The following is a 25,722-nucleotide window of genomic DNA, read 5'->3' as shown; positions in this document are numbered from 1 at the left end:
GTCCTGCCATCCCAGGAATCAGTCTGGTGAACCTTCTCTGTACTCCCTCTATGGCAAGAATGTCTTTCCTCAGATTAGGAGACCAAAATTGTACGCAATACTCCAGGTGTGGTCTCACCAAGACCCAGTACAACTGCAGTAGAACCTCCCTGCTCCTATACTCAAATCCTTTTGCTATGAATGCTAACATACCATTCGCTTTCTTCACTGCCTGCTGCACCTGCATGCCTACTTTCAATGACTGGTGTACCATGACACCCAGGTCTCGTTGCATCTCCCCCTTTCCTAATCGGCCACCATTCAGATAATAGTCTACTTTCCTGTTTTTTTGCCACCAACGTGGATAACCTCACATTTATCCACATTATACTGCATCTGCCATGCATTTGCCCACTCACCCAGCCTATCCAAGTGACCTTGCAGCCTCCTAGCATCCCCCTCACAGCTAACACTGCCCCCCAGCTTCGAGTCATCCGCAAACTTGGAGATGTTGCATTCAATTCCCTCGTCCAAATGATTAATATATATTGTAAATAGCTGGGGTCCCAGCACTGAGCCTTGCAGTACCCCACTAGTCACTGCCTGCCATTCTGAAAAGGACCTGTTTACTCCTACTCTTTGCTTCCTGTCTGCCAGCCAGTTCTCTAGCCACATCAATACTGAACCCCCAATACCGTGTGCTTTAAGTTTGTATACTAATCTCTTATGTGGGACCTTGTCGAAAGCCTTCTGAAAGCACAGATATAACACATCCACTGGTTCTCCCTTATCCACTCTACTAGTTACATCCTCGAAAAATTCTATAAGATTCGTCCAACATGATTTACCTTTCATAAATCCGTGCTGACTTTGTCCAATGATTTTGCCACTTTCCAAATGTGCTGCTATCCCATCTTTAATAACTGACTAGCAGTTTCCCCACTACCGACGTTAGACTAACTGGTCTGTAATTCCCCGTTTTCTCTTTCCCTCCCTTTTTAAAAAGTGGGGTTACATTAGCTACCCTCCAATCCTCAGGAACTACTCCAGAATCTAAAGAGTTTTGAAAGATTATCACTAATACATCCACTATTTCTGGGGCTACTTCCTTAAGTACTCTGAGAATTATCAAATAATTAATGAACAGTTAGAATGGTGTGTGTGGGTTTGGGGTGGGGGAGAAAAGAAGAACTGACAATGCTGGAAACACTCACCGGGTCGCTCACCATCAGTGGAAAGAGAAATGGAGTTAAATTTAAAGGTAGTTGACCTTTTCATTGGTTCTGATGAAGCATTCTTTGCCTGAAATTGTATGTGCTTTCATGCTCCTGTGGCTCACTGCCCCACCCAATCATGCTTCCGAGTAGTTCAAGGATTTTCTTTTCAGATTTTCAGCATATGCAATTAATTGTGTTAAGAATTTGGGTCTGATGGCATTGAGTGAAATTTGTGCCAAAGTATCTACATAATTAGTCATGTAGCCCTTTTCTGTGCTGCATGTGCCATGTAATATGCAAAGGCTTAGATGGTGCCATTTGGAACTGTAGATTATTTATGGTGGAAAGAGGAAGAACTGTGCATTTTTACAGTATTGTGATACAAACACTTGAAAACTTCCTTTCTAACAGCAAGAAGATGCATTGCGTCGGGAGATGAATCTGCAAGAGGCCAAAAAGATAGTTATTACATTGGACCCTAGTCTTGCAGAGCCATGTCAGGTAATTGGTAATATATTGATGTTCAGTAATTGCATGATGTAGGTATGTTACAAAACCTACCTGAATCGTCATTGGGAATCTGCCCACAGCCATGTCCGCGATTTTGGCGCTGTTTGGAGGGGGCAGGTTTAAAACGCGATTTTTACTAGGCTGTACTAATCGCAGATGTTCAGCCTAGTAAATCATTAACGAAAAATCGCTGCAAGACCCGGTCGCAAAAGGTATTATTAGTTTTATAGGCCTCGATAATATAGTTATAATAGTTTTTAAATTACTGTCTCATTCCGCAACCTCTCGCAGCCCCAGGGTTTTATAAAGCAAACAATTAAAGGTATGTACCTTATTTTTACATTAAATGGGGCATATATATATAACCCTGTATATCAAGTTATCTATAGCGAGTAGTTCATTTTGGGCTTTTTATATCCCGCAGTATTTTTCTCGGCATTTGAGGGCACTAATCCAGCGCGATGTCAACGTTCTAAACCAGCGCGTTCACATAAACCCACTAGAAAGCCGATTTAAATGGGCATTTATTTACAGCAATTGAACACTAAATTCCTTCCATTTGGCCTATAAATTAATGTAAATTAGATATAAAAATCATGTTATATTGTGAATTATTTGTGAATAATCTTTGGACACTTAGGCTATTTAAAAATGTTAATCTTTCCTTAAGAAATGGGCTTTTGACTATCCAAGATCACAGCTTTTTTGTAATGTCCATTGAAAATCAATAGGGAACAAGATGCTAATTTCCGAGTATGAAAATGGCCATAACTTTTTTAATACTTGAGATATGAAAGTGGATTTGGTGTCAAATTAAACTTATTGTTATGCTTTATCTGATGGGATAAATTGCAGACTTGATTTTTAAAATCTCAAAATTTTGTAACATTGCTACATGATGTATTTATATTTTATTGCAATTCTGCATCCCTCCATATCCAGTTATGAATGATGATGGCCATTTAAACAGCTAATCTGGCAAGATAGCAACAAGAACATGCCTGTCATCAATGAGGTTCAACATAGCATGGGCTTTCTAAAGAAAAAGCTTCACTCCAAATGTGATAAATAGACTATCTTTCTCAGCTTCTGACTGAATTTTTCCTTCACATCCAATCACATAGAAGCCCATTTTCAGCCAATTTTATTTTCTCCATATAATACCAGGAGATGGCTATGACCACTGAATTTTCACTGGGTTTATCCAAATCAGATAATTTCTACCCAGTTAATCCAATCTCACTCGTCAACAAATTGTTGGAAGCCAATGCTGATAGTGTTCACAGCACTTTCAAGTTGTACTTACAATAACCTACTTGTCCATGGCCAGTTTGAGTTTTTAACTTCAGACCTTGTCATAGCTTTGGTTCAAACATGACAATATTTGACCAAGTGTGGCATTTTGGTATTGTCATCAATGATTTGTATTTAATAAAAAGTTGCAGGTTGCATATAACCATTCATGTGACTCTATTGGCCACTATACATCAATCTAGTGAACTTTTTAAGTGGTGCCAGAATGCTGTCTCGTCAAAAAAGCACTAATCCCAGTAAAAGTGGAGTCACAACTTGCACACAGAAAGATGGTTGTGGTTATTAAACGGTAATCATTTTGGCCCCAGGACATTAATGTTGGGGCCAAAAGGAACCCGGTGGATGAAGCAGCATCTGGAAATGTGGAGCGTTAATCTAATATTTCAATCATGTCGTCTCTACGTTTCATCCATCGCAATGCTATCGTCGCCTATGCAACCTTTGATCGTGGCAAACTGGCCATTCCAAACATCAATCAAGTTTTTCTTAACTACTTCCAAAGCATTAACATCCTCCGCCAAATATGTCTCACCATTGCCATATAGAACTAATAATGATAAATTAATAAATGTTAATAATCAATAACATGCTGTCTGCTGTTCTAATTGCTGTGCAGTCTGTCACCCTTTGGATGATAAGATGTGTTTTCTTTAATTTTCCTACCAAAATGGAGAATTTCACATTTTCCCACAATCTACTCAATTTTCCAGATATGGTCCACAGTTTATACCACTTGGTAGCTCCTACAGGTCCTCTTCACAAAATAGTTATTCCCTGAAAGAGATAGGAAAGTATTTAACTACCCCAAAACCTATTTCTATTCAGTTGGTGGTAATGTGGGGTTTGCAGGCAGATAAAAGGCTAGTTTGGCACCAAGATAGGACGTGATCAGTTTTATTTTCTGCTGTAGATTTGTGTTAATAAGCAGCAATGGATATACAGAAAACAGAAATTTCTATTGCAATTGTTGAAGACATCAAAAATAAAAGGAAACAAAAGTACTTATGAATAAAAGGAAATTGTAACAATTCAATTCTGTGATTCCCTGGTCAGCATTAATTTAAAAAAATTCTGGCCCATTATACAGTAAATTCATTGGTAATTTTTTGTCAAAAAATGATTTTTGTTCCACATCCGATTTCTTGATTTGATTTTCTCAAAACAGTGTGTAAGTAAGCTCCCTATATTTGCAGTTTTTGTTAAGTTTACATATTAGGGTCAATATTGGGTTTCTTTTCTTCATAGATAAAAATCAGAGACACAAAAGCAAATCGAGGAAAGCGAGTGAAAGTCTATGGCTGGGTGCACAGGTTACGTAAACAAGGTGAGTTTTCTGTCTTTTAAATAATTTATAAATGAATCACAGGGAAGTGATATTGAGCGACAAATAAAACCGGTACCTCCCTGGCAGCTATCGGAGTCTCGGTTCAAGAGACATTGGGTTTAATTAGCTCGATTCTACATCTCGATCTTATAAGCTTATAAGTGATAGGAGCAAAATCAGGCCACTAGTCCCATCAAGTCTACAACATTCAATCATGGCTGATATCTCTCCCTCCTAAACCTATTCTCCTGCCTTATTCCCATAGCCCTTGACACCCATACTAATCAAGAATCTATCTATCTCTGCCTTAAAAAATATCCATTGATGGCCTCCTCAGCCTTCTGTGGCAAAGAATTCCACAGATTTGCCACCCTGACTAAATAAATTCCTCATCTCCTTCCTGTACAAACGTCCTTTAAATCTGAGGCTATGACCTCTGGTCCTAGACTCTCCCACCAGTGGAAACATCCTCTCCACATTGGAAAGGTTATCCAAGCCTTTCACTATACCATAGGTTTCAATGTGGTCCATCCCCCTCATCCTTTTAAACTCCAGCGAGTACAGGCCCAGTGCTGTCAAATGCTCATATGTTACACTCATTCCTTGGATCATTCTTGTAAACCTCCCCTGAACCCTCTCCACAGCCAGCGCATCATTCTTCAGATATGGCCCCCAAAATTGCTCACAATACTCCAAATGCGGCCTGACCAGTGCCTTTTAAAGCCTCAATTACATCCCTGTTTTTGTATTCTAGCCTTGAAATAAATGCTAGCATTGCATTTGCCGCCTTTACTCCCGATTTGACTGGCAAATTAACTTTTTGGGGAATCCTGCACCAGCACTCCCATATCCTTTTGCGCCTATCCTTCTGGATTCTCTCCCCATTTAGAAAATAGTCTAAACCTTTATTCCTACTACCAAAATGCATGATTCTACACTTTGCTACACAATATTTCATCTGTCACTTCTCTGCCCACTCTCCCAACCTATCCAAATACTTCTGCAGAGTCCCTGCTTTCTCTACACTTCTTGCCCCTCCACCTATTTTCGTATCATTCAAACCTTCAATTCCCTCATCCAAATCATTGATGTACAACGTGAAGAGTAGAGGTCCCAGCACCGATCCCAGCGAAACTCCGAAACCGATCCCTGCAGAACTCTGAGCCAAGATCATTTTTTACTATCGTGATGATCTAAATATCCATATACATTGGGATTCCTTTTCAATAATTCATTTGAATTCTGCAGTTAGTAGGAATCAATGAAAGAGCATAAAGTTGCATATTATAAAAGTTAAATCAACATTGATAACAATGGTCTAGAGGGATGTGGGCCAAACATGAGCAAATAGGACCAGCTTAGATGGGGCGGCTTGGTTGGCATGGGCTAGTTTTATGTTGTGTGACTATTATTGTAACATTATCATGAAACTTGGATATTATATGCTGCTTTCTTAGAATTTTATATGTTGATTTTTATTTTAGTCTTTATTCTTGGCCATTTTAGACTATAGTGTTTTAGTCTAGTCTGGGATCAATTGTCATTAATAATGTTAGCACTTCATAAGTTCTAGGAGCAGAATTAGGCCATTCAGCCCATCAAGTCGACTCTATCTTTCAGTCATAGCTGATCTGTCTCTCCCTCTCAACCCCATTGCCCCATAACCTCTGACACCCTAACTAATCAAGAATCTGTCAATCTCCGCCTTAAAAATATCCGTTGACTTGACTTCTACAGTCATAAGGAATAGGAGTAGAATTATGCCATTCGGCTCATCAAGTCTACTCCACCATTCAATCACGGCTGATCTATCTCTCCGAACACCATTCTCCTGTCTGCTTCTCATAACCTCTGAACCAATCAAGAATCTATCCATCTCTGCTGTAAAATTATCCACATACTTGGCCTCTGCAGCCATCTGTGGCTAAGAGGTACAGGCCCAGTGCTGACAGACGCTCATCTCCAGAGCTAGCACATCCTTCCTCAGATATGGTGCCCAAAATTGCTCACAATATTCCAAAGGCGGCCTTACTTGCGTCTTTTAGAACCTCAACGTTACATCCCTGTTTTTTTATACAAGCCTCCTTGAAATAAATGCTGGGATTGAGTTTGCATTCTTTGCTGTCTGTCTATTGCCATCTGTGGCAATGATTTCTACAGATTCACCACCCTCTGACTAAATTCCTCCTGATCTTTCTAAAAGTACCTCCCTTTATTTGGAGGCTATGACCTCTGGTCCTAGACTCTTCCACTAGTGGAAACATCCTCTCCACAATCACTATGCAGGCCTTTCATTAGTCGATAAGTTTCAATGACATCTTCCCCCCCCCCCACATATCTTCTGCTGTCTGTTTTCCTTTTGCAATATCTGAGTCAATAGACAATAGATAAGTAAGTTAGTAAATACGTTTATTGGCCAAGTATTCACAAAGAAGGAATTTGCCTTGGTGCTCCGCCCACAAATAACAACATGACATACAGTGGCAGTTAACAATGACTCGGAAAACACTAAACATTAATAATAATAATAATAAAACACCATTGATCAAGCATGCGAACCAACCCTTACTCCACTATCTTTAAGAGCCCTGTCTAGCTCTCTTGAAAGTATCCAGAGAACCGGCCTCCGCCGCCCTCTGAGGCAGAGAATTCCTCAGACTCACAACTCTCTGTGAGGAAAAAGTGTTTCCTCGTCTCTGTTCTAAATGGCTTACCCCTTATTCTTAAACTGTGGCCCCTGGTTCTGGACACCCCCAACATCGGGAATATGTTTCCTGCCTTTAGCGTGTCCAAACCCTTAACAATCTTGTATGTTTCAAGAAGATCCCCTCATCCTTCTAAACACCAGAGTGTACAAGCCCAGCTGATCCATTCTCTCAGCATATGACAGTCCTGCCATCCTGGGAACTAACCTTGTAAACCTACGCTGCACTCCCTCAATAGCAAGAATGTCCTTCCTCAAATTAGGGGACCAAAGCTGCACACAATACTCCAGGTTGGTCTCACTAGGGCTCTGTACAACTGCAGAAGGACCTCTTTGCTCCTATACTCGACTCCTCGTGTTATAAAGGCCAACATGCCATTCGCTATCTTCACTGCCTGCTGTACATGCATGCTTACTTTCATAGACTTTCAAGGACACCTAGATCCCGTTGTACTTCCCCTTTTCCCAACTTGACGCCATTTAGATAGTAATCTGCCTTCCTGTTTTTGATACTAAAGTGGATAACCTCACATTTATCCACATTAAACTTCATCTGCCATGCATCTGCCCACTCCCCCAACCTGGCCCAAGTCACCCTGCATTCTCATAGCATCCTCCTCACAGTTCACACTGCCATCCAGCTTTGTGTCTTCTGCAAATTTGCTAATGTTACTTTCAATCCCTTCATCCAAATCATTGATGTATATTGTAAATCCAGCACCGAGCCTTGCGGTACCCCACTAGTTACTGCCTGCCAGGGACCCGTTAATCCCTACTCTTTGTTTCCTGTCTGCCAACCAATTTTCTATCCATGTCAGCATTCTACCCCCAATATCATGTGCCATAATATTGCCCACTAATCTCCTATGTGGGACCTTATCAAATGCTGCGAGTCAGTTCAGTTATTTAATTTTCTTTATAAAGTAAGAAGGAAGTGAGCGGGACAGCATTCGCTAATATCAATTCATTTAAAATTAAAATATTTATCTTAACAGGAAAGAACTTAATGTTCGTTGTTTTACGTGATGGAACGGGATTTCTGCAATGTATCCTCAGTGATGACCTGGTAATCATTTTTTCCGAAACAATCAAATACATTTGTTAAATGTTCTTCATTTCATCGTTAAAATGTGAAGATGCCATTATTAATTCTGATTCTTAATGTTGCTGCCTTTTGCTCTGTTCCAGTCAAAATCATTTTTAAGTTGACAATGAATGTTGAATAATTTCCAATTTCAAAAACTTCAATGTGAAGAAATTATAATTTCTCTGTAAACGTAATGTATGTGCTCTAACATGTTTTCTTCTTCAGTGTCAATGCTACAATGGATTACTCCTATCAACAGAGAGCTCCATTGCAGTTTATGGAAAACTGCAAGTTGTGCCGGAGGGCAAAATGGTAGACATTTTTATAAATATTTATTAATTATATTATATTTATCTTATTAATAAATTGTACATGTTTTTATAAATATATAAACATATTTGTAATATTTTTGCTTCAGACTCTTAAAGATCATATAAAGCTGTACAACAGACCACACAAAAGTGTACATGATAAATCCATATATCAAGAAGAACAACAAAAATAAAAGATGCAAAATAACAACGGGTAAAATTTGCAGAAAGGCTACGGGAAAATTAACACAAGAGTCTTAAATGATCAGATTGTTTAAAGTGACCTTTGGCACCTTTTAATTTAATGACCCTTTATAAGCAGATAGAGGTCCAATTGAAGGTGAACATAAAAATAAGGCAAATTGTTGATTTTTTTTGGTCAGCATTCACAGTGGACATAATTAGTGAAAATGTTTGCAGAAATAGTAACAATGCATCACAATAAAAGCAATTGAAACAGTTCATTGATTAGTAGTTGAACAAAATTTGAAAAGCACACCATATTTGGAGATATTAGTGATGTTTGGCAAAGGTTTGGTAGATGTTTTTTTTTAAGGAGTGCTATCAAATTTTAAAAGAAGTAGAGAAGCTGGGAATTTTAAAAGGGTGAAAGAGTTTAAAGACAAAAAAAATCAAGAATAGCACCTCTGGCTTTTCCTCCTCCCTTTTTCCTCTTTTTTTTTCCCTTTGCTCTTTCCCCTCTCTCCCTCACCTCTCTAATTAGCCTCCCTCCTTTTCTCTATCTTTTACTCTCTTTTTTACTTTGTCCCGCATTTTCTCTCTTTGTTCCTCTCTCTTGTTCTTCCTCTCCCCCCTCGCCTCACCATTGCCCCAGTGTGAATTGAAACCGATAGCTTTGTTGGGGGGGGGAAATGTACAGAATGGCACTCCTAGTCCAGCTTGAAGTGTGCTGCTTTGCTTATGTTCCAGGCTCCCGGAGGGCATGAATTGATTTGTGATTACTGGGAACTGATTGGTTTGGCTCCAGCTGGAGGTGCAGATAACCTGCTTAATGAAGAATCTGACGTTGATGTCCAGCTCAACAACCGTCACATGATGCTACGTGGCGAAAACATGACCAAGATCTTCAAAGTGCGCTCCGCTCTGGTGCAGTGCTTTAGGGACCACTTCTTTGACAATTGCTACTATGAAGTATGTTTCTTATTTCTTCAGTGCTGTATTTGAAGTGGCTATAAATAAGTGTGTAATACTGAACGTAGTCATTCATTGAGAACCCAAAATATGTGGGTACCACTTGTGTTACTGCTTTATGGAACTGACCCCCCCCCCCTCCCCATGCTCTTTGATCATGAAGAGTTCAATATGAAGTAACTATTGAAAGCAGAACATATCATTGTGTGGGGTTTGTTCAGAAAATGTTAGAATAGTTTGTATTTTGTTCATTGTGGCAAAACTACCAGAAAATGCCAAATTTAAATACAATCGAAAATTATTCAAAGCTTATAATGCATAGAACAGTAAGAATCTTGGGTTATTTTGAGAACGTTTTTTCAAATTTGAACAATTTTTGAGAGTTTTCTTTGTGTATTTTAATGCTAATTTGATTTTTGAATGTTTTTTGTGTATTTTTATGGTTATTTTCTTTAACTGTTAAATATTGTGTATTTTTTCCTCTTTTCACCATGTGAAGGAGATACGGGCTATTCTTCCATGGGCCACAAGGGGGAAAGTGCAACCCGTATGTTAGAAATGCCATGCATCTGTTCACCTAATGTACAAAATACACGTTAATGGTTCTCTCTGTTAACAAAGTGTGGGTCAAAAATTTGCATCTCATTGCCTGCACAAATAGTGCTCTTTTCATCTAGCATTATTACAGAGCTCCAATGAAACTTCGTGCTATCAGACCCATTTACATTTGCTGAATTTGTGATCACATTTTATAACTTGAAACTGATGTGATTAGTTACAGTGAGCAGTTTTTTTTTGTATGGGGGGGGGGGGAGTAACTGTTTTCCCCCACCCTTGTATACTAATTATATTTATTTTTCAGATCACTCCGCCCACATTGGTTCAGACACAGGTTGAGGGAGGATCAACGCTATTCAAGCTGAACTATTTTGGTGAAGAGGCCTTCTTGACCCAGTCTTCTCAGTTATACCTGGAGACCTGTGTCCCTTGCCTTGGGGATGTTTTCTGCGTGGCACAGTCCTATCGTGCGGAGCAGTCCCGGACTCGCAGACACCTGGCAGAGTTGGTGTTTTATTTCTTTGTGCTCTAATATTATCGGGGACAAACTAAGATTGGGATATAAAACCTAATTGAGACTTATGTGAACACATTTTGGTTTGGAATTGGAAACTGATACTTTAAGTATTTCTGCTTGTTGCTGCATCTATAAATGAAAAATAATTACGGTAATTTTTAGACCAGCGGTGTCCATATTAGTCCGAAATGCTTTAACTCAAGATGAAAATTACTTTGCCACTTAACATTTTTATGTAACAGCTCTTTAAGAAACTGATACTGAATTTGTGTTAAAGAGGGAACTGCAGATGCTGGAGAATCGAAGGTTACACAGAAAAGCTGGAGAAACTCAGCGGGTGCAGCAGCATCTATGGAGCGAAGGAAATAGGCAACGTTTCGGGCCGAAACCCTTCTTCAGACCCTTCGTCTGAAGAATTTTTCGGCCCGAAACGTTGCCTATTTCCTTCGCTCCATAGCTCTGCTGCACCCGCTGATTTCTCCAGCTTTTCTGTGTAACCTTTGATACTGAATTTGTGATTAGACTATAAAATATTAAGAACATACAACGGTCAGCACTGGAACAGGCCATTGAACCAACCATTTGTGCCAACCATTATGCCAAATTAAATTGAACATATACTGGCAGTCATTTGTATTCCTCCATTCCCTGCCTGTGTAAATGTCTCTTAAATGTTGCTATTGTAAATACTTCCACCACTTCCCCTGGTAGTTCATTTCAGGTACCAATCACTCTTGAGTTTTCTTTTAAAGTTGCCTCTAATTTCCATTAAACGATCCCTTCTCATGCTAAAACTATGCCCCCTAGTGTTTGAAATTTTCACCCAAGGAAAAAGACTGACTTATCATTTCCATCGATCTCTCTCAGAATTGTATGTTATGTTCAGTTCAGTTTCATTTATTGTCACGTGTACCGAGGTACAGTGAAACACTTTTGTTCCATGCTAACCAGCCAGCGGAAAGACAATACATGATGACAATCGAGCCATTTGCAATGTACAAATACATGATAAGGGAATAACGTTTAGTGCAAGGTAAAGCCAGTGAAGTCCGATCAAAGATGGTCCGATAGTTCAGGACCGCTCACTAGTTGCATGTTTACAGCTGGGAAGAAACTGTCCTTGAATTTGGAAAACTGCCTCCGAATGTGGTTGTATCAGATCTCAGCCTCTGATAGAATACAATCAAAGTTTGTCCAATCTCTCCTTATAATTAATATATTCTCTAATCCAGGAAACATTCTTACAAAACTCTTCTACACTCCAAAATCTCCACCTTTCCTGTAAAGTAGTGACCAAAACAGCATACAATACTCCAAATGTTGCCTCGCCATAGTTTTATACAGTTGCAACATGACTTCCCAAATTGTATACTCAACACCCTGGATCGATGAAGATAAGCAAGCCGTGTGCCTTCTTTACCATCCTATGCACTATTGTTGCCACTTTCTGGGAGCTATGGACTTGTACCCCAAGATCCCCAATACATTAATGTTCCTAACCGTATTACTATTAACAATATACTCTCCCTTTAAATTTGACCTGCCAGAAATACCTCACACTTGTCTGAATTAATCTCCATTTGTCTGTCCCAACTCCTATTTGGTTAGTATAGTTCCCACCAGTTCGTATACAACAATGTTATATAATATACATAGTATCCAGCAGTGCAGAGCAACATGAAAAGAATTACAATTAAGCACAATTACCTAACGCTTTGAAGGTATAGCAATAACATTGGAGATGCGACTAAATGTTTATTCTTTTGTGATACTCTGTTAAATGTGAGATGATGCCACAAAGACCCCTTGAACTCATGCCATAACTTTTATGGTTTAGTGTTGCACCAAGGAACCTTTGTGGATATGAAGTCAAAGTATTAATTGTTTCTGTCTGCATAGATACCGTCTTCCCTGCTGAGTACTTGCAGTATTCTCTCTGATTAAAAACACTTTATGCTGTCAGGAAAACTTTAGTGGTCTTAATTTTCTGTTAAATATTTCAGATACACTCATGTTGAGGCAGAATGTCCATTCATTACTTTTGACGAGCTTCTCGACCGTTTGGAATACCTTGTTTGTGATGTGGTTGACCGCATCCTCAAGTCACCTTATGGTGAGCTTGTGCGTGACCTGCACCCGGTAAGTGACTGTGTGTGGTATTTTGTGTAACATGTACCCTGAGCACTTCAACGGGAGTTTTATATTAACAGCTACATGAAGTTACTTCTCCAAAATTAATGTATACTACCTCTTTTCATTATCTCATAAGCCCCTCCACCCACATTCCTTCCTCTGGCTTCACAATTCGCAACTCCTCAATCCTTTTGTTTCACACCTTCTGTTTTAATTTATGGCCTTTGTTCCAACTGTCTGCTTATCAAAAATCGTCCTTGCTTGTGTTCATCTATTACCTGCCACACTTTGTCTTGCGTCTCTCTCTCCCCCCCATCTTTCTTCCACATCCCTCCAAACCCTACAATCAGTCTGATGAATAGTCCCGACCCGAAACGTCACATATCCATGTTCTCCAGAGATGCTGCCTGACCCACTGCATTACTAGTACTTTGTGTCTTCTGTAAGCCTGTGAGGAATCTGCAATTCCTTGTTTCTACTGAATCCTATTTGTGTTTGTTTACATAAAGGTAACTTCATCTTGTACATTCATCCATCTATTCATAGTCATATAGCATGGAAACAGTTCCTTCTACCCAACTTGCCCACGCCGATTAAGATGCCCATCTACACTAGTCCCACCTGCCTGCAGTTAGCCTATATCTCCCTCACTTTTCCTATCCATGCACCTGTCCAAATGTTTTTGAAATTTTGTGATACCTGCCTCAACTACCTCCTCTGGCAGCTCATTCCATGTACCCACCACCCATTGCATGAAAATGGTGCCCTTCCAGTTGCTATTAAATCTTTCACCTCTCACCTGAAAACCTATGTCCTCCAGGTCTTGATTTACTTACTCTGGGTAAAAGGCTTTTACCCTATCCCTCTCATGATTTTATACACCTCGTTAAGATTACCTCTCATTCTCCTGCGCTCCAAGGAAAAAAAGTCTTAGCCTGCTCAACCTCTCCCTATTGCTAAGGCCCCTGAATCCTGGCAACATCCTCGTAAATTCCTCTCTGCACCCTTTCCAACTTAGCAACATCTTTCCTATAACAAGATGACCAAAACTAAACACAATACTCTAAATGTAACATCACCAATGTCTTAATGTAACATACCAACTTCTGTTAAAGATTCTGACTGACGAAAGCTTTCTTGCAATGCGACTTTCAAGGAACTCCCTGCACTTCTAAATCCCTCTGCTTTACGGCATTCCCCGGAGCCCTGCCATTCACTGTGAAGGTCCTGCCCTGGTTTGACTTTGCAAAATGCAACATCTTGCACTTTTCTTTATTAAACTCCCATGAACCATTCCACAGCCCAACTGATCACGATCCTGCTGCAATTTTTCATTATTATCTGAATTGAATTAAACTCAGCGGCCCGGGGTGGTCGAAGCTGCTGCCCTTCAGTCCAGCGGACGAAGCTGTTGTTGCGGGAGCTCCGGAAAAACAGGTCACCAACCTGTGACCTGCGAGCTCCCGACTATGTCGTCCACTGGGCCCGCGGCCGAGTCTCCGAAGTCTGGTCGCCAACGCCGGAACGCCGCCCCAGCTCCGAAGTGGAAACGGCGGAAAGCTGCCACAGCTCTGGTCGAGTCGTCGGAACGCCGCCATAGCTCCGAAATCGAGTCCCCGCTGCCACAGCCCCAAGGCCGCCAGCTCCGCCATTAGACCTCGACGGAGACGGAGACGGGGGATACGACAAGAAAAGTCGCATCCGCCCGAAGGAAGAGACCAAAAACATGTTTCTCCCCTCCCCCCCCCCCCCCCCCCCCCCACCCACACACATACACAACCTAATAAACCAAAGATTAACTAAAACAGGACAAAAGAACAACAACAAATAAGAGAAAAAACAGACAGACTGCAGGCAAGCAGCAGCTGCTAAGGCAGCGTCGCCATCTTGGCATCTATGATGCCAACTACTTTAGTGTCATCAGCAATCTTACTAATCATGCCTTGTACATTCTCATCCAAATCGTTGGTATAAACCACAAACAGCAGGTCCCAGCCCTGAGGCACACCACAAGTCAGTGGTTTCCAATCCGATAAACAACCTTCCACCATCATCCTCTGCTTTCTTTCTTGAAGCCTATTCCCTATTCAGTCGGGTAGCTCTCCCAAGATTCCATATGATCCAACCTTTGAGAGCAACCATGTGGAGCCTTATCAAATGACTTGCTGAAGTCCATATTGACAACATCTATGGCTTTGCCCTCATCAACCTTTTTAGTTACTTCTTCAAAAAACTCAATCTGATTAGTGAGACAAGATCACCCACATATAAAATTCTGCTGAATATACCTAATCAGCCCCTCTCTATCCAAATGCATATATATCTTATCCCTTAGAATACTCTCCAGTAACCTGCCTAACACAGACAATACAGTGCATTCAGAAAGTATTCAGACCCCTTCACTTTTTCCACCTTTTTATTACGTTACAGCTTTATTTTAAAATGGATTAAATTCTTTTTTTATATATCATCAATCTACACACAATACTCCAGAATGAAGAAGCGAAAACAGGTGTTTAGAAATGTTTGCAATGTAATTGAAAATAAATAACTGAAATATCACATTTACATAGGTTTGCTATGACACTCAAAATTGAACTGAGGTTCATCCTGTCTCCATTGATTATCCTTGAGATGTTTCTACAACTTGCTTGGAGTCCACCAGTGGTAAATTAAATTGATTGGACATGATTTAAAAAGGCACACACCTGTCTATATAAGGTCCAGAACAAGGAGTTTAAGGATAAGGGGGAAGTCTTTTAGGACCGAGAAAAACATTTTTCACACAGAGTGATGAATCTGTGGAATTCTCTGCCACAGAAAGTAGTTGAGGCCAGTTCATTGGCTATATTTAAGAGGAAGTTAGATGTGGCCCTTGTGGCTAAAGGGATCGGGGAGGTATGGAGAGAAGGCAGGTACAGGATACTGAGTTGGATGAGCAGCCACGATCATATTGAATGGCGGTGCAGGCTCGAAGGGCCGAATGGCCTACTACTGCACCTATATTCGATGTTTCTATGTCCCACAGTTGACAGTGAATGTCGGCAAAAATCAAGCCATGAAGACGAAGGAATTGTCCGTAGACCTCCGAGACAGGATTGTGCAGATCTGTGGAAGGGTATAAAACAATTTCTGCAGCATTGCAGATCCCGAAGAGCACAATGACCTCCGTTATTCTTAAATGGAAGAACTTTGAATCCACCAGGACTTATCATAGACCTGGCCACCCGGCCAAACTGAGCAATCGGGAGAAGGGCTATGGTCAGGGAGGTGACCAAAAACCCGATCGTCACTGACCGAGCTCCAGAGTTCCTCTGTGGAGATGGGAGAACCTTTCAGAAGGACAACAATAGCTGCAGCACTCCACCAATGAGGCCTTTATGGTAAAGTGGCCAGACGGAAGCCACCCCTCAGTAAAAAGCACATGACAGCCCGCTTGGAGTTTGCCAAAAGGCATGAGAAACAAGATTCTCTGGTCTGATGAAACCAAGATTGAACACTTTGGCCTGAATGGCAAGCGTCACGTCTGGAGGAAACCAGGCCAATACCAAGGTGAAGCATGCTGTGGGGATGTTTTTCAGCGACAGGAACTGGGAGACTAGTCGGGATCGAGGGAAAGATGAACGGAGCAAAGTACAGAGAGATCCTTGTTGAAAACCTGCTCCAGAGCATTCTGGACCTCAGACTGGGGCAGAGGTTCACCTTCCAACAGGACAATGACACTAAGCACAGCCAAGACAACTCAGAAGTGGCTTCATGACAAATCTGTGAATGTCCTTGAGTGGCCCAGCCAGAGACCAGACTTGAACCCGATTGAACATCTCTGGAAATAGCTGTGCATCAAGGCTCCCCATCCAACCTGACAGAGCTTGAGAGGATCTGCAGAGAAGAATGGGAGAAATTACCCAAATACAGGTGTGCCAAGCTTGTAGCGTCATATCCAAGAAGACGTGAGGCTGTAATCGTTGCCAAAGGTGCCTCAACAAAGTACTGAGTAAAGGGTCTGAATACTTATGTAAATGTGATATTTCAGTTATTTCTTTTTAATTACTTTGCAAAAATTTCTAAACACCCGTTTTCGCTTTTTTATTATGGGGTATTGTATGTAGATTGATGATTTAAAAAAAAAAAAAGAACTTAATCCATTTTAGAGTAAGGTTGTAACGTAACAAAACGTGGAAAAACTGAAGGGGTCTGAATACTTTCTGAAAGCACTGTATGCTCACTAGTCTATAGTTCCAAAACTTTTCATTGTACCCTTCTTAAATAGAGGCACAACATTAGACACCCTCAAGTCTTCTGGCACCTCACTCAAATCTTATGATTTGTATATCTCAGCCAGGGTGCCTGCAATTTCTTCTCTAGCTTCCCACAATGTTCTCGGATATATCTGGTCAGGCCCAGGAGATATATCTACCTGCATATACCTCTTCAACTGTAATATTGATTGTCCCATGGTCCCCAGACTTCGCATCTTTCTCCACAGTAAGATCTTTGGCTCCACACATATTTGACGTTTGATTTTTATGAGGCCCTCTTCTCTCTCTAATCTCCCCCTTTTCCATTGTAATATCTCTTGATTTCCCTTAATATCTACCAGAGCTATCTGCTGCTCCTTTTTGCCTTTCTGATTTCCTTCTTAATTTTGCATTTTCGTAATTATTCTTGCTTTTTTTTTGTTTAAATCAGGAATTCAAGCCTCCTCGGCGTCCTTTCAAAAGAATGAACTACGTTGAGGCCATCGCATGGCTGAAAGAACATGATATTAAGAAAGATGATGGAACTTTCTATGAATTTGGAGAGGTATTTATTTCAATCTATTGTAACCAAGTGAATGTGAACAATGGGTAAATACTGCCATGGTGAGTTGGTTAAACACTAACTGCAGGAAGCACCACTGTACATGAAGGGTTCTTATTCAAGTCATTTCTGAATTTGCTCTTGAAACTACAGAGATTCTGCTTGAAATGACAATTTCCTTAAACATTTTTCTCTCGAACGAATCCACTAGATTTGTGTGATAACTTTGTGTGTCATTCAGCATAGGTACAAGACATTTTAGATGGTAAATTCAATTGTTTGCGTTACACTCTTGCAATAAGTAAAAAATACATTTGCTAATTTAGTATTCATCTTGTTATTGGATTTTGCATAAACTTTCCCATTTAATGTTTAGATGAAACAAGTACGTGGGTTTAGGTTTATGTTTATTATTGTCATAAATATCAAGATACAGTTAAAACCTTTGTTTTGCATGCTATCCAATCAAATCAGATAATACCATACATAATTGCAATCAAGCCAAACTCAAGTAAAATAGGTAGAGTGAAGGGAAAGATACAGAGTGCAGAATATTGTTCTCAGCAGTGTAGCGCAGTAGTTCCAGAGACAAAGTCCAATGTCCACAAAGAGGTAGAAGAGAATCAGACTGTACCCTAACTTGTGTATCTGAGCTAATACAAAAGTGTTCTGACAGCCATCTGTTGCTTTACTCGCACCAGTTTAATGCTTTGGACGAATTGAACAGTTTTTTTTTTTTGGCACAGGATATCCCAGAGGCTCCAGAGAGATTGATGACTGATGCAATCAATGAGCCAATACTCCTATGTCGTTTTCCTGCAGAGATCAAATCCTTCTACATGCATCGCTGCACGGAGGATCGCCGGCTTACTGAATCGGTAAAACCAGTTACAACTTTTGCAAGATTATAAAGTGACCATGGAGTCAATCCAACAATTAATATGGTCATGTGTAGTATATCAAATAGATATAGGCATTCTGAAAGGGCTCTTTCCAGAAAACTGCGTAACTTGAATTTTTTGTAAGTCAGAAATGGACATGGGATAGAATCAAAGAAACCGTTGTAGATTAAAATGCTGGAGAAACTCAGCGGGTGAGGCAGCATCTACGGAGCGAAGGAAATAGGCAAGGTTTTGGGCCAAAACCCTTCTTCAGACTGATGTGGTGGTGGGGGGGCGGGAAGAAGAAAGGAAGAGGTGGAGCAAGTAGGCTGAGGGAGAGCTGAGAAGAGGAGGAGAAAGTAAGGACTACCTGAAATTAGAGAAGTCAATATTCATACCGCTGGGGTGCAAACTGCCCAGGCGAAATATGGGGTGCTGCTCCTCCAGAAACAGTTGTGATGGGAGAGCAAGCAGAAGCATGGAGAGCAAGCAGATGCCGGTAGAGCGGTCATCAGCTGACCTCACTGACTCAGTGAGTGAGGGAGCCTTCTCAGTGCTTCCAGCTCTGCTTTGCTTAATCCAGTTCTTTCTACCTGCCTCCCATTAATTGAGTTTGCCGGATCTAAGTTCAAATCCGATTTTCTTGGCTCAATAATGCTGCACAATTCCCCCTGGACTGCAGGGGGAAACCTCTGTATGTTTACCAACCCATTATTTTTGCCAATGAAAGTTTTTGTTCTATACATTGTAATCATTAGCTCTTTGGTTTAACTGCAAATTATGCGTTTCGGGGGGGGGGGGGGGGGGGGGAGGGGCATTTTAAAATTAATTATTCCTTTTTCAAGAAGTGTGCAATGCTGGCAAACATAAATTGTTCATCCCTAATTGTGTTTGAGAAGATGGTGGTGAGCATTGAGTCCTTGCCATTCCTCACTGTAAATGTGTTCCAATGGTGCCGTTGAATAGGAAGTTCCAAAATGATTAAATTAGATGTATAACGATATATTTCCAAGTCCAGGTGACATACATCTTGGGGAAGGACCTGTAGGCGGTCATGTTCCCATACTCCTGCTGTCATGTCGTGCTTCAAAGTAAAGATCGTGGGTTAGGGAGGTGATCTGCAATGGCATGGGCAAGTAATTGCAAGCGCTTTGTAGATGGGTGTACACTGTAGCCAAAGCAGAACTGTATTTGCAAGGTATTTCCCAATGATTGGAGTGTTTAATATCCACCCACAACTGGGTTTTATCAATCTTCCACAAGCCACACATCGTCAAATGTCCCCTGATGTCACCTCAGGAATTCAGTGCATATTGCCTTTGATAGCACAGTCAATGTCAGTATACTGATTCTCATAATGATTGGTAATACTTAAAGGGTAAGTATATATAAAATGTGATCGTGAAACATGCAGACCACAAAATACCAGAGGAATGGTTCTCTATCTGCGATGCTATTTAGTCCCATATAATGGTGTTACCATTTAACTTGGTACCCCAGGGATGAATACCCAGTATCGTATTGGTGATGCAGATAGATTGGAATTGGTTTCTACGATGTGGTTTCTATGACCCCAAAAAATACATTATTGTTTAATATTCAAGTAGCATCTAAGGAGTCCTGATGCATGGACTTGATCTCAAAAAATGTTGACCATTCACTTGACTGTGGAGTTCTTCTGGCAGTTTGTTGTTTATTGCTCCAGGTTTCAGCATCTGCAGTCTCTTGTGTTTCTGTGTAATTAATTATTATTATTATTATAATAATTAAAAATACATTGTAATTATTGTAATTAAAAAAGATGCCTGTCATTGCAGTAAATTCTTCTCAATATAAACTACTATCCTTTATGACCTTATGAACTACAAATGCTGGAGTTTTCCTTACATGAAAAAAAATTAATATCAAGTATTGTTGCTTTGAATTTGTGAGGTGGACGTGCTGATGCCCAATGTTGGTGAGATTGTGGGAGGATCAATGCGTATCTGGGACATCAAGGAGCTCTTGGCTGGCTTTGACCGTGAAGGCATTGATCCTACTCCATACTACTGGTACACTGACCAAGTAAGTTGGAATAATAGACTAATACCAATACCAATAAAAGATTCCTTTGACTAGTTATCGAATATGATCTTGTCTTTCAGAGGGAGATTTAGGAGGTAGGCATTTTAGGTTTTTTTAAATTTTTGTTATGTATTATAATGTTTTTTATGAGTGCCTGCAGCTGGTCCTCGTATGACCTCCCAGTACCTTATAGACACAAAATGCTGGAGTAACTCAGCGGGTCAGGCAGCCTCTCTGGAGAAAAGGAATAGGTGACATTTCGGGTCGAGGCGCTACTTCGGACTGAAGGGTCTCGACCCAAATCGTCACCTATTTCTTTTCGCCAGAGATGCTGCCTGACCCGTGAGTTATTACAGCTTTTTGTGTCTAACTTCAGTATAAACCAGCATCTGCAATTCCTCCCAAGTACCTTATGTTGCTTGACAGAGCCAGCAAACAAACCTGGAAACCTGGATTAGTATTGTCCCCTCAAGTGAATTTATCAACCTGAACTAGCATAGAAAAAGCAGTTGCATACCACAATAACAAATTTATTTTTCTTTCCCCCGTCAATCTGAGATTGAAATAAGCAAATCTATAATTGTAGGCCTCTAATTTAGATTTATTTTGGTAATGTTCTTGAACAAAGTTTATTTATTTGGATTATTTAGATTCTCAGTTTTCAGATCTCTCTGAAATTCTTGTAACATCACCGTTAAAATGTATTAACATTTTTCCTGAATTTTCTGGAAACACAATTTTCCTGCCAATGTTCCAAATTTCACATGGTGTGGATTCTCTACCAGGATAATGGCCACACTTACACCTTCACTATATCAACATTTTGAAACGTGTCGTCACTGTCTACTTCATTTCATAGAAACAAAACATAGAAAATAGGTGCCGGAGAAGGCTATTCGGTACCTCGTCCCTCATTTTAATAAGGTGATGAGCTGCCTTCTCGAGCAATATGGATAATAAATGTTGACTTTTCCAGCATCACCCATATCCCATTTTAATGAAGAAAGAAAAATAGTTGAATGGTTATTTTATGTTTTACAAAAGTGATCATTCATTATGTTCCATTTGGCCTTAATGCCTTTATTTCATTCTTATGTTTAACATTGGAAGTTTAAGGGAGTCGAGTACTGCTTTAGAAGCATGTAATTCATCTCAAAACTTGCTGCTGCGGGAAGGCTACAATTTTAAGGGAGTACCTAAGTCATCCTCTAAGTACGGGGCGACACGGTGGCACAGCTGTAGAGTTGCTGCCTTGCAGCGCCAGAGACACAGGTTTGCTCCCGACTATGGGTGCTGTCTGTATAGAGTTTGAACGTTCTACCCGTGACCGCGTGGGTTTACTCCGAGATCTTCGGTTTCCTCCAACACTCCAAAGACGTACAGGTTTGTAGGTTAATTGACTTTGGTTTGTATACTTGGTATAAATGTAAATTGTCCCTAGTGTGTGCAGGGTAGTATTAATGTGCGGGGATCGCTGGTTGGTACGGACTCGGTGGGCCGAAAGGACATGTTTCTACACTGTATCTCTAAACAAAACTAAAGATTCAGAATCAGTGGAGCTTATTCATAAAGTAAGGCAATGTCCTGGATCATATTCCAACACAAAAATTAATTTTTACTCATTGCTCATTGTTGTTGCACAATAACAATTGGCAGTTAACTGCGTACGTGTAATTGAACGATCACTCAAAATAAAGAAAATCATTGATATGAAACATATGAAAGTGTTGCATTAAGATGCCATGCCAATGCAAAATATTTTTCTGGACACTATTTGTTGATGGTTGAGAGAATTTTGTGTCAGTTGAAGGCCAGACTCCTGTGTGCAACCAGAACTGTTCACAAAGCAACAATTACAAGCCAAAAAAGTTATTTTTGCCCTTTTCTAACTCTAGTATTTTGAGCATTCAGTGTTGAGCTCCATAAGAGGAGCAGTTGAATATTAAACCTCCTCACTTTAAATCTTTACAATTCTGTTTCTCAAATAAAGAGCTTATAATTGTAATGTTATCATTCATTATGTCTTTACAATGTCCTAAAATTAATTTGGCAAATTAATTTTCTTGAAATGTATTTGCAACCGACACAGCATTTCTTGAATTAGGCAGGCTATGATTTTTTTTTTTTTAAACTGATACTTATTGCCATTTTTTCCTTCCAGTGTAAATATGGCAGTTGTCCACATGGCGGATATGGCTTGGGACTGGAACGTTTCTTAACATGGCTTCTGAACAGACACCATATTCGGGATGTATGTTTGTACCCACGTTTTGTTCAACGTTGCAAACCATAATGTCTGCTTGCTTGAGCACAGCAAAATAAATGTCATGTTCTCTATCACTTGCATAAAATTAAGCATTTGGAAATTCTCAAGAGATCATATGACCACACAATTTCAGTGATGATTTTTATCAGCTATATCTCTGCTTCTGCTTGTGTATACTTCAAGAATTCTTTAAGCTACTGGAAAGTAACTTGTCATCATCGGGCCTCCTTGTCTTGATATGTACAGGTGATTGTAATTTTCGGAATAGCTTTGGTGTCGCATTTGACCTCAACAATAAATTAGTCTGAAGGATATTCTACTGTAGATTTTATATTTATGAATTAACCTGTTGCACTCCGGTCTCTGCAATGTTTGTACTGTTAACTACTGAAAATTGGTGTTCTGTACGTATAGAACCATTACAGGAATTTGTCTAAAACTGATATCTTCCCTTGCTCCAGTAAGCACATCAAATATATTTTAGATGCCCAGATGCATTAAGAGATCTTACTGCATCTACCCCAATATATCAACTAGTAAATAAAAGGACTTGTTGAAACAAAGAACTGCAGATGCTGGTTTACAGAAAAAAAGACACAAAGTGCTGGAGCAAATCAACGGGTCAGGCAACATCCCTGAAGAAAAGACACAAATGCGAGAGTAACTCAGTGGGTCCCATCACTACCAGAGAGCAGTGCTGAACTAAGATCAAAGAGGTAGATAGTAATTCAGCACTGCTCTCTGGTTGCGGTAGGAAGATTAAACAGCTGTTGGTTAAAAAGGAAATTAATGCAATAGCAAGGAGAGACATTAACTTGGATGCTGAAGAATCGGTATGGGTAGAACTGCGAAATAGCCAAGGGCAGAAAAAGCTTGTTGGAGTTGTATCCAGACCAAACAGCAGTAGGGAGGTTGGAGATAGCATTAAGCAGGAAATTAGGGATGTGTGTAGCAAAGGTGACTTTAATCTACTTCTAGATTGGGCCAACCAAATTGGTAGCAGCGCTGAGGAGGAGGATTTCCTGCAATAGAAACGGGATGGTTTTTCAAACCAATATGGAGAGGGCAGGCCATTCTAGACTGGGTATTGTGTAATGAGGAAGGATTAGTTAGCAATCTTGTGCAAAGACACTTGGGCATGAGTAACCATTATATGGTAGAATTCTGCATTAGGAGGGAGAGTGACACGGTTAATTCAGAGACTAGGGTCCTGAACGTAAAGAAAAGAGACTATGAAGGTATGAGATGGGAATTGGCTAGGATAGACTGGCAAATTATACTTAACGGGATAACGGTAGAGATGCAATGGCAAAGATTTATAGACCGCGTGGATGAACTCCAAAAAGTGTTCACCCCTGTCTGGCGAAAAAATAAACCGGGGAATGCGGCTCAACCATGGCTAAGGGAAATCAGGGATTGTGTTAAATCCAAGGAAAAGGCATATAAATTGGCCAGAGAAAGCAGCAAACTGGAAGACTGGGAGAAATTTAGCTCAACAGAGGAGGACAAAGGGGTTAATTCAGATTTAGACGAGGGAATTAAATGTGACATCTCCAAGTTTGCGGATGACACAACGCTGGGTGGCAGTGTGAGCTACGAGGAGGATGCTATGAGGCTGCAGGGTGACTTGGATAGGTTGAGTGAGTAAGCAGATGCAGTATAATGTGGATAAATGTGAGGTTATCCACTTTGGTGACAGGAACAGGAAGGCAGATTATCAGTCTGAAGAAGGGTCTCGACCCGAAACATCACCCATTCTCTCCAAAGATGCTGCCTGTCCCGCTAAGTTACTCCAGCATTTTGTGTTCCACCTTCTAGGCATATTATTGTCTGAATTGTGTCAGAATAGGAAAAGGGGAGGTGCAATGAGATCTGGGTGGGTCCTACTGCAGTTGAACAGGTACCTGGTGAGACCACACCTGGAGTATTGGGTGCTGTTTTGGTCATAATTTGAGGAAGGACATTCCCGGGATAGCGGGACTGACATTTGATGAAAGAATGGGTCGACTGGGCTTGTATTCACTGGAATTTAGAAGGATAAGAGTGGATCTTATAGAAACATATAAAATTCTTAAAGGATTGGACAGGCTAGTTGCAGGAAAAATGTTCCCGATGTTGGGGGTCTGCAGAACCAGGGTCACAGTTTAAGAATACGGGGTAGGCCATTTAGGGCTGAGGTGACGGAAAAAATTGCACCCAGACAGTCTCACTATTGTATTGTATTCAATTTATTGTCATTATCTCATATTAGAGACAACGTAATGAATTTTCCTTACAGTCAAGTATCATAAAAAAAAATAATAATAAATAAAATATATTAAAATTTTAAAAAAAGCACAAACACAGAAGTCCACGACACAACATAACCATGACACAACACAGTGGCACCAAAGTTGAGGAAGGTACCATAGTCCAGCCAGCCACCCCTCCGATCTTCCCAGATGTTCACCTGTGGTCAGGGCCTCCCGAGCACCCGCAGTCGCCGCCATGGGCGGCCCGATGCTCAGGCCCTCATGCTGGGATGATGGAACGCCGAACCTCGACAGAGAACATCCTCAGCGGCCCGGACCTCCAGATCAGCTACCTCCCACCAGAGTCCGCAGCTCCCGAGTCCGCAGGCCGAGCCGGGCGGAGTCGCAGGACTCCGCGATGTTGATCAGCGCCGCCCGCGTTGGGAGCTCCGCGATGTCAGTGCAGCAGGCCCAGCACTCCGGGGCTCCAAACGATGTTTCCAACGCTGCGCCACTGCTGCAGCTCTGGTCGGTCCCGGCAGGAAAGGCCACGCATATCCAGTAGGTAGGCCGCCGGGGGGGGCGAGGATGCGACTCGTATAATAGTCGCATCCTCCCCAGGAAGCGACTGAAGGACGGTATCCCCCTTACCGTATCCTCTTCTCCCACAAAGA

The 25,722-nt window shown here is 40.8% G+C and overlaps 1 protein-coding gene across 1 annotated transcript in view; it reads left to right on the top strand.

Annotated features, from left to right (window-relative positions):
- nars1 (asparaginyl-tRNA synthetase 1) overlaps nt 1–23,131 on the top strand; it is a 32,529-nt gene extending 9,398 nt beyond the window's left edge. The window contains exons 5-15 of the mRNA XM_055664779.1: nt 1,608–1,697; nt 4,266–4,344; nt 8,044–8,114; nt 8,361–8,447; nt 9,377–9,598; nt 10,461–10,660; nt 12,677–12,812; nt 17,496–17,609; nt 18,353–18,484; nt 20,420–20,551; nt 22,713–23,131. Coding sequence (XP_055520754.1) covers nt 1,608–1,697; nt 4,266–4,344; nt 8,044–8,114; nt 8,361–8,447; nt 9,377–9,598; nt 10,461–10,660; nt 12,677–12,812; nt 17,496–17,609; nt 18,353–18,484; nt 20,420–20,551; nt 22,713–22,844 — 1,395 coding nt within the window. The 3' untranslated portion in view covers nt 22,845–23,131. The remainder of the gene's footprint in view (nt 1–1,607; nt 1,698–4,265; nt 4,345–8,043; nt 8,115–8,360; nt 8,448–9,376; nt 9,599–10,460; nt 10,661–12,676; nt 12,813–17,495; nt 17,610–18,352; nt 18,485–20,419; nt 20,552–22,712) is intronic.
- The last annotated feature ends 2,591 nt before the right edge of the window (nt 23,132–25,722 follow it).

This window comes from Leucoraja erinacea, chromosome 1 (assembly GCF_028641065.1).
Source record: "Leucoraja erinacea ecotype New England chromosome 1, Leri_hhj_1, whole genome shotgun sequence".
Taxonomy (NCBI): Eukaryota; Metazoa; Chordata; class Chondrichthyes; order Rajiformes; family Rajidae; genus Leucoraja; species Leucoraja erinaceus.
This window is presented reverse-complemented; position numbering and strand designations above follow the sequence as displayed.